This window comes from Mesitornis unicolor, unplaced genomic scaffold (genome assembly GCF_000695765.1).
Source record: "Mesitornis unicolor isolate BGI_N332 unplaced genomic scaffold, ASM69576v1 scaffold18947, whole genome shotgun sequence".
Classification (NCBI taxonomy): Eukaryota; Metazoa; Chordata; class Aves; order Mesitornithiformes; family Mesitornithidae; genus Mesitornis; species Mesitornis unicolor.
The window spans coordinates 1,027-10,839 of NW_010194527.1; the positions used below are offsets into that span (position 1 = coordinate 1,027).

General features: G+C 36.2%; 1 protein-coding gene across 1 annotated transcript; it reads right to left on the reverse strand.

Moving 5' to 3' along the window:
- Positions 1-3,833: 3,833 nt before the first annotated feature.
- EXTL2 (exostosin-like glycosyltransferase 2) lies at positions 3,834-6,875 on the reverse strand. Its single transcript, XM_010187847.1, has 3 exons — positions 6,467-6,875; positions 4,989-5,059; positions 3,834-4,387 (listed from the first exon to the last, which is right to left on the reverse strand). The coding sequence occupies exons 1-3, from the start codon at positions 6,858-6,860 to the stop codon at positions 3,896-3,898; spliced, it is 957 nt and encodes a 318-aa protein (XP_010186149.1). The 5' UTR covers positions 6,861-6,875; the 3' UTR covers positions 3,834-3,895.
- Between the last annotated feature and the right edge of the window lie 2,938 nt (positions 6,876-9,813).

The window sequence follows — 9,813 nt, forward strand, 5'->3', positions numbered from 1 at the left end:
ATGTTTTTCTAACACTATAAATAACCTACTGTAACTACCAGTTCATATAATTAATTGTAGTGTGTCTGCAGATGGGGCTAAACAGGAGTGTTTTGACTCTTCAATTTTTATCTAAAGCACCAGATAACCTTTAAGACCTTACAAATACACCAAAGTATAATAGAAAATACTTCTCTCAATGTAATTGTTTTGTAGTTGCTTGTTTATTTTTTGTATTGGTTCTAGTAATTTGCACCTGTGTTCTTACATCCCTATTTTTTTTTTCCTTTTTCTTTTTTCCATAGCTCCAGAACTAATATTCTTAAATATGACTCTTGTTGGGCCTGGTCCTGTGAACGCAGGGAGGAAGCCTTGCTCTCAGTAGTAACAACTATTCCATGCAAGTTGCTTGCAAGACTGAGATCTTAGTTTTCTGTAACAGCAAATGAAATTAAGGTTCTTGCTTTTTGTGGAAATCAATGTGTTGTTTTCCTGTATTGTTTTATATGACTTCTGCTTGTATTTAACCCTTAATTAAACCAAGAATTTAATTTTTTATTTACAAGCAGTTCTCTAAAGGGTAACATATCCTGTGTAAGAAACGAGGTATCAGTGTATTTTCTCCAGAACAATAGTATTTTTAACACCCTTTTTTTACTCAAACTTCCACTACAGCACAATGTAACATACTTCTAAGTCTGTAGTGCACTCAAGGGGAGTTTTTCTGAGCATACTCAAATTAGCTTTAATTAAGGTATCTTGGGCAACAGAAGCCAAGATGGAGCAGTGTAACAGGCTAGCTGTCCCATATATAGAACCCCTATACGTATAGTTTGTGTTAAAGCCCATCATTCGTAAATCCATCCAGCTAGGCTGGTGAATCTAGAAGGGAAACATAACTAGAAACTGAAGCTCTGCTGTCAAATGTTGTTTGTATACGTTCTGCAAAATTACAAATACTGTTGCGATTGCTTGCAAGCTCTCATTTGTTGCAATCAGCTAGAGACTTTGTAAGCATAGAAAATACTGAAAAATAATCTTCCTCTTCTTCCTTGTAAAAATATATACAAAATAACATGTTTTTCAATTCCAGTATTGTCTCTCATAACTCTTAGTATCATTATTTAACGAATTTCACCTTGAAACATGCCAGCTTTAAGAATGGTTTAAGCTTATACAATTTTACTGCTATAATCAATTCCAATTACTATTGTTAACATTTGATGATATCCAATGTCAAAGCTATAGTGACATCTTGTGGCATTCTTTAAACTGTAGGCAAAGCAGCAGTTTTCTTGTAGCCCTGCTGTGTCATTTTAAGACTGTATCTTGATTTTCTCAATGAGGATTTAAAATGTATCATTTAGATACCATCTTTAAAATCCTGTGTTGCATAAACATTCATTTCTACACAACATCATGATGAACCTGTTTAGACTGCAAAGTGTTTCCAAATGACATCTAGTTAATCTCTTAGAAGAAATCATCACATGCATATTATCTTGTTAAAAATATAAACTATCAGTAATCTATTTCATTAAAGAATCTTAAAGCACTTTTATAACCATCAAGGGATAAAAAACTACCAGCCCTTAAGGAAATAAACAAACCAACCCCTTTTGGTTCCTAAGGACAATGAATTATGGCTAGAGCTGAAGTCTTAGAATTCTCTTTGCTATCTAAGCCTATCTGCATAAGGCTCTGGTTTTCGATGGCTGTTTCCCCTCACAAGTATACTTTTAAAAAAAACAAACCTGAAATCTTTGTGCGGCGCATCTGTACGCAAGCAGTGAGCTTACTTTAGACATTAACACTGAAAAACTTCATCAATGAACAAACACACTGCAAATCTGTTTCAGGTATTTTATTTGACAGTGGTGCAAATTAAATTCACTAGTACAATAAAAGCTTGTTCTATTAATTCTTTCACTGATACAGAAGAACAAAGAAAACCAAACAACCCACAACTCCTTCCTCCCCAACAAAGAGCCCAATACGAAGATTTGGCTGAGTTGACAGTTCATTTCACATTTTAAAAGTAAGGTAAACAACATCTGTGAGTCTTTGCAATTCTAGTTGATACACACAGAAGAGAAATTACAGAAGACCAGTAAGTAAATGAAATGTAGTCAACTACCGCTAGGAAAGCTGCATTTCTGGAAAGATCATAGACCTGTTTGTATACTACTTATCACTACAGCACAATAATTAAAAGCTACTTTTCACTATTACAACAAAATTATGCAGACTTTACATTGCTGTTTTGAGATTTTGCCCTTTAAATCTTGCAGAAGTACAAGGAAGACTTCACTGAACAGAAACCAGATCCTTTAACACTGATAGAACAAGGTAAAAGAATCCTCCATTCCCCCAAAGACTCACATGCACAAGCAGCCCTGCTGTGAAGAACATGTCACATTTTTAACCACTTTTTGTTCAGCTTATTACAAAAAATGATAGCATTATATACCATTTGTGCAGATGCTATTTGTGTACTAGGTATGAGCTGTTATTGATTGCCTATAGATACCTCTGAACTGATACTAAGAATCAATTAAACACTGATGCAGAGGAAACTACATCTACATTGGATGCCAGATTTGATTCCTCTCTGTGATCCAGGAAAATAACTTTATTGTTCTTTCCCCTGTACCACAAAAAAGTTCTGTAACTGTAATGAAATGCCCTGTCTGTGTTAACAAAACATTTCCAGACCTACAAATCCCAGGCTAACAAAAACTGTTAATAATAGCTGTTTCATGCTATAGATGAAGCTAGGGAATTCAGGAACTGGTAACAGTCCAGCCCTGTCAAATATCACTGTACCTTAAAATACTTTTTTTAATGCTTTACCCATTCATTGCACATTTTAATTCTGTTGTCATAGCCACCAAAAACAGATGAAAGGAACCAAAAAGTAAAGTAATATTCATTTGAAATAGTAGTTAAAAAAAACCAGTAGACCTGTAATATTACAAAATGTACACCCTGTAATAAATGTAGAACAGGTTGCTCTTACTAGCAATTGTGAATAAGACATTATTTTAAGATAAGTGAGGATTTTCTTGGGCACATTTTTTGTAACAATGTACACGCAAAATATAGAAATAAAACTAAGTACTAAAGAGACTATTAATAAAGTAATATCCCATCCATTTCTTCTGGCTGCTTATATAAATTTCCTGTTTCATGTATCCATGTTACTTTTATCTCCAACTGCTAGGTGTTTCCTGTCAACTGCTTGCAGTGTTTCAACAAGATCATTTTCACTGTCTTAGCTGTAGTAGATATTGCAGGCAATGGTTTTAGGACTATCCAAGATTAAGGTGAGATAGTCTTTTCTGGCCTGCTTTCATAGCAGCTTTAGGAACATCTCAGAATACAGAATAGCTTATATACAAACTTCAGAAGGGTTTTTACAGGAGTCTAGAAGCTTGGCCAAGAGTTACTGTAGGCCTTCTACAGTTTTGCTGGGAACTGGGTAGGAGGAGGTGAGGAGAGGAGGGGAAATGCAAGGAAGCACCTCAACATATAACTATCAGAAATATGCCCTGACCTCATTTGACTAGATACATATATTAAGAAAAAAAAAAGTCAGAACATAAGCACTGAAGGGTAGGAGTGCATTTTTGTCTGCACGTTTCTGAAGAACTGGCCTAAGTAACTGTAATAGGTTTTAAGGAAAGAGGATGATTTTATCACAGCTAAATATTAGTATATATTTTCAAGTTTTCTCAAAACTTACCTTGGAAAGTTAGTAAGAAAGAAAAAAAATACATTAAAAGAGAAATGAAAAAAAAAATCAGAGGCTACAAATAAGGATGGCCAAGATGCAGTAATTATACCTTCTTCTCTCCTTGAGCTCAGTACAATTCACTGAGTATTGTTTAACATCTAACGCCTTAAATTCACTGGCTTACATTTTATTTTTGTGATTGGCATAATTAGGAAAACCAAACTGAGAAATCATGATATTAGAATATTTTAAAGGCATGCCATCATAAATATTAACCAATTTATTTACACAGTAAGATCTCTGTAACAAGTGCTCTGCTCGGTGCCACATTCCAGAATAGCCACTGTTAGTGTCTTTTTCTAAATTTCTTATATCAACAGGCTTCACAAACACTCCTGAAGGCTTTCCAGTATGCTTGGCTACCAGAAAATTCATGGCAATATCATCACAATTTTGAGTTTCATCTATTAAAGCGTAAACTGCTTCTGGCTGTCTTTGAAAGTCTTCTAAATACCCACTATCAAAAAATGCTGCACCAATAAGAACCATAGAATACTGATCTCCATTTCCAAATACGGGGTTCTGCAACTCGAAGCTGCCGTAACTGTATACGCCTGAAGGAGTAGAAATGTGCTTTCTAGGAACAAATCCCACTATATGCTCTGGAAATTGCTGAAAGAAAAAAGAAATTAAAAAAAAAAATCAAAATGAAGCCCACACTGTGAAATGTATGTTAAGTATTTTCATAAGAGTGATTTATGGTGGGTTTTTTAAATGAGGAGCACAAAATTATTGCCTGTAAACAATGAAACTGTTGGCATATGGTACTGTGATCTGCATAAATGCGGCAATTAAAAACAGTTTTGAAAAACTGACACAATATGCCTCATTCCATATCATGTAGTGCCAAGAAACATCTATACACAATTTGCAGCTTTGTATTTGGCCCTCAAAACAAGTTTACAGACAATTTCTCTTAAAAAAACCCAACACTTGTTTGACAGCCTACTATCAGTTTAAACAAATTCAGCAGTCAGCAACTTCAGTGTTCATGTACAAGAAGTTAAAAATTTGAAAGTTACAGACTACAGATTTAGCCGCTATTGAAGAATGTTTTTGCAATTTCTACTGTTCAATGCTTCAATCCTTCTAAAATTTAACTTTGTAGCTAGAAAATCAATGGTAAAGCATTATGATATAGTATTACTCTAATTAAAACCATTAATCTCAATTGTAACTCACAAATACTGCCTGCCAAGGTGCAAAACATTACCTGCCAAACAGAAAAAGCAAAAGCAAGGTCATGAGCACTGACTAGTGTATCATCATCCATCATTAGAACAGCTGGAGGGGAGAAAAGAGAAATAAAAACTTTTATCAGAAGATTAAACACATGAGTACAGTGTGCAGCACAGTATTTGACAAGTTAGCTGTGAAACTTCTGTCACCATTAAGCTGAGAGATGAATTAATCTCAGAGATGAATTGTGACTCCTTGAAAGTAGATCGAGAAAACATATTTAGATTTCAAAGCTAAAGCAAGGTTGAATCTTTGTGGTAACTGGAAGCAAACCGAAGTTGTAGATTACTTACCAGGCTGTAACAAAACTCGGGAACCTTCGACCATCTGTAGTACAGCTGGACAAACTCGGGAGTGTTTGGCAAAGCAACTTAAAATTCTACTAATCTTGTGTAAAAATACAACTAAAATAAAGAGTTAGATACCATTCTTTAATATATGAGATCTATATGGGATTCTTAGTGTGAAAATTTACCCAGCTCCTCACTACTCGTAATTTCTAAATAAGCAAGCTTAATAAATTGCAGAGGCAACATTCAATGTTATTTAAGTACAGAAAGAAGAATCTTTGCCTTAAATTCTAGGCAAAAGACTATGAGGAAGTAGAAAAGGAAAGATACTCTTAAATCAGAATTCCAGTTCCATTAAAGCTTTTAAAGTTTATAGTTGGAATAAATCCTATTAGAGTAAATAAAACACTTGAGAAGTTGAAATTTCCAGTGTCTTCCCAGAAGTCATGAGTTTTGAGTAGCAAGGCATGTTAGGAAGCAGGCAGTAAATAGAATTACCTTTACTAATCATGACTAAGGTTAGGTCTGTAATGCAACATAGGGGGTTTTTTTCCCACTTGAAACAAACAGGGCTTATTGTTGTGCTTCTCCTGGAAAGAGCTTGGGAAGAACATTTAGATGAATAGCCGAATGACTGGGGAAAATACTCTTAAAAAGGATGCGTAATTTAAGATAGAAAGCCAGCTAGGGAGGGAAGTTTCCCTGAAGGGCAGAGCATGCTTGAGAACTTAGTCTTAAAATGAATAGATTAAATCAAGTCTTTACCAGATGACTTAAGTCCAAATTAGGGCAGAGACTCAACAAATACATGCACTACGGATTTTCCTTTCAGAAAGGGAAGAGAGGCTGAAATACTCGACAAAAAAAAAATGGTGGAAGAAGCCCATGGTGGGCAGAAGCCCATGGGAAAAAATGGTGGGCAGAAGCCCATGAAATGGACCCTTTTGTCCTTACTCCTCACTGAGAGCCTCTAGCCTGCTGGTGGTGGTGGTGTGCATCTGATATCATAACAAAGGTTTCTTCTATATTACTCACATTCTATTAAGAGGTCCAACAGATCCATGGATTTATTACATAGTGTAACTCAAACCATCTCTCTTTTAGCGTTCAGATTTTAAGTGTGAAAATATTATTAGTAATAGCAACACAAACTGCTGATTACCTTTTGTTTCCAGCTCAGGGAAATTCTGGAGTCTATTCCTCATGCGATTTACAGTTTGAACTTTAAAGACAACAGGGACAGGATGAGGCCCCAAGGAATTCCACATTTCCTCTGGTATCTTCTCACCAATGTTGTTCCACACAACAATTACTTTATGTAGGTGGGGGATGGCTTGATAATGATTTAGAAGTTTTAGCAGTAAGTCAGTTCTATTATATGTCTGCATAATAAGAGTAAATGCATCCAAGGCAGAATGACTCTGGGCTTTTGGTTCCCTTCTCAAATTGGGCATTTTGTCATCTTTGACACTAGGAAGCAAAGCTGTTAAAGCGCCTGCCACAAGCAGTAAGACAATGATCACCACGGAAGTCAAGCGTAGTAGGCGGATTCCCATAACTCTTCCTGGAAGCTTACAGAACTGAAAATACCTTTAAAACAAGTGACAGGAAAGGAAAAGTCATTAATCCCGTGTACATTTATCTCACTTACTTAATCAAAACTCTCACAGTATTAAGTAGACTTTATTTAAGTACATTAATAAGGAGGATATTAGGACTTAGGCTAATTACTTTCAACTATCAAGAAAGATACTTCTGGGACTCGGTTTCCATGTTTAACTCCTTTTCACTCTTTTTGGTTAACTTTGATTTTCATTTTTCTCTGAATATGAATCTAGAGTAATTCTCTACCTCCAGATTGTTAATCATCTCTTATTTTCTCAGTACTGCATTTTTGACTGGACATTTACATATGTCAGCATCACCCAAATTAGAAAGCAAATTTGTACAGAGGTTCGGCATTTTCATCATTGCAAGAGCTCTGCCTTAGCTGGGAAACAAAAGGGAGAGAATGGGCCCCCTCAAGAGCTCTGGCAGAAAGGGAGAAGTTAAACGCTCTTTTTTTTCCATTGCTCAGGCACTATGCACAGAAGGAACAATATCACCAATTTGCTTGACATTTTGCCAATAGTTTGTATTATCTGCTAGATAATGGTTATTCATGTGGAAAATACAATTCTGATCATACTAACGGAGGCTATTAACACAGGTGGAGCAACAGAAACTCACCAAACGGAGTAATGCAAGAATGCAACAACATCAGTAACAGCTGGTCTGCTAAATCTAGAACTCGGCGGAAACTGGCAGTGTCAGATGCTAGGTGGTATGTATCAGCTGTAAGATGAGGCAGGAAGGAGTCTCTGGATCCTCCCGATTTTGGAACTCAACAGGAGCTCTTAAAAAGTGTCTCCTACAAAGGGTAGCGCTCCCAGTTCTCGAGACATTTATAACTGGTAATCTCAGCAGGATCCAGCAGCCACTGCATTCCATAGCTTGCACCTCAAATGTGTCATCCACATCTGTTCTTCCTCCTTTACTCACAAGATTAGCATGAGCTGAATACAAGTTGAATATTCTAAGCTTACTACTAAACAGTTACTAATCTATGCATAGTACTCATGTTACTCCAGTAGTAACTTCTAGGTTTTCAGCAGGGAATTCTGATCAAATTACGTGATCCAGGGCAGCCCCATCAATTACAATTTTTGAGAAAGTATCTGTGTGTTTTTTTCCACAGAAGTTTTGACAATTTTTTTTATCATGGTGCATACATCACACTTCAAAATATTAGTCTAAAAAAACCTCTTAACTTACCTCATTGTTGCCAAGTAGGATTGTTTTCCCCACCTTGTTTTTACAGGACAGTTGTTTGAGATCTTTGAATCTGCTGGAAAATAAGGGGAAATTAAGGGGAAAAATACGGGAAAATAAGGAAGATCAACAATTATCCCACATGCTATCCACATTCCTTCACAAATAAATGTTCCTCTCAATTACTGATTGATGTACCCATTCTTGGCAATTCTCCTATCCCTCTTCCTACTGCTCAGTTGAGTGACTGTCTCTGCCTTTCAGTGAACACTCCAGAAAGAGGCTGTTACACAAGCTGGTTAGAAAGAAAAGCACAGCATATGCATCTGCTTGTAAAATTCTTGCTTTGTACCAATGCAGCATCTGTGTGCTCCATCCTTAGGGTCAACCAGAGATACAAGTAGGGCTCCAGAACCTCACAATCTTGTTGCTTTGTTCAACATGCACCACTAAATACCTATTTGGCTACCACAGTCAGGTTAGTAGTCCCAATAAAATTACTATCTTTTCTGGCTTACCCCTTCACACTCTCCTTCCACTAAGCTTACTAGTTTTGTTAGAGGTTTAAGATACAGCATTTTGTTTTTCCCATCTGGTTTGGCAGCTTGGCAGAAGGGAAAGCAAATAAGAATGTTAGCACAGAAAGGAAGGATGCACAAGAAGCAGGACTGCAACCTAAGAAACCTTTGTCTGTTAAGGCTCCAAGGTTGTTGGAAAAATTTGTTCTTTTAAAACTAGTTGAACAAAGAAATGGAGTTTTTATTTTTATTTAGGAATGGCACTATAAAAGTTTAGAGTGCAAGAACTTGTATTTAATAATTAAACCTATGTGAAATTTCGTAAGAAATTTTAGGTTATGTAAGCTTACTCAGAAGTACAGAATGGCCAGTTTGTGTGAATACCAATCTGAGTATGCCCACACATACAGGTCTTCCCAAATTTAATTTCCAGTTTTACCACAGGCTTTATTTGAGGCTAGAAAGGTCATTGAAACTATTTCCAGAAATTAATCACTTGCTTTGGTTGCTTCATTTTCTAGGTGTAAACAATCATGCCTGACTTTTAAAACTGACTGGTAGCAGTAGCTACTCAGCATTTCTTAAGACCATCATATCTTGGTCATATGTGCTTTTAAAAATGTGAACCTTAGATTCTCTTGGCCCAGTTGCAACCTAGACACAATGCTTACCAACACTACTGTAACTATTAATTAGCTAAAATTTAAAAGCATACTTAAGATGAAATAATTTTTTTTTACTGCGGTAATGAGACTTCCTGGCTTGCCATACATTCTTGTGTGTACCCAACTGCACACAATAGGATGCAATGATGAGTAAGGATGATATTACTATATATTTTCCAATTAAAATAAACGTCTACATAAAATATTTAGAATTAACACCATGGCACTTTCCAGTAAGAAAGCGCTGATCAGTTTTGCTAATTAAGTTGTGAAATTGCAACGCAAGATTGACCTCTTAAAAAAAAAAATCTTACGATACCCCCTGTAGAGAAGACCTCTTCAAAAAAAAAGTGACGAAAATAAAAGCCCTATGTCAAAATACAGTATTCTAATCCCCATTCCAAGAAAAACGCTTCTTGAACGGGTTCCCCTCTCTCCGTGAGCAGCCCCTCACGGCATCACGTCATAAGAGCTACAATAGCCACACAGTAGCAGCTTCCCCACCCAGGCTTATC

Bases quoted from the DNA above. Each gene is read 5' to 3' on its own strand.
- EXTL2 (XM_010187847.1), bottom strand. From the start codon at position 6,860: ATGGGAATCCGCCTACTACGCTTGACTTCCGTGGTGATCATTGTCTTA. The intron at 5,060-6,466 runs GTAATCAGCAGT...TCTCCCCTCCAG, and splicing joins CCCTGAGCTGGAAACAAAAG to CTGTTCTAATGATGGATGAT. The intron at 4,388-4,988 runs GTAATGTTTTGC...TTTTTCTTTCAG, and splicing joins TTGCTTTTTCTGTTTGGCAG to CAATTTCCAGAGCATATAGT.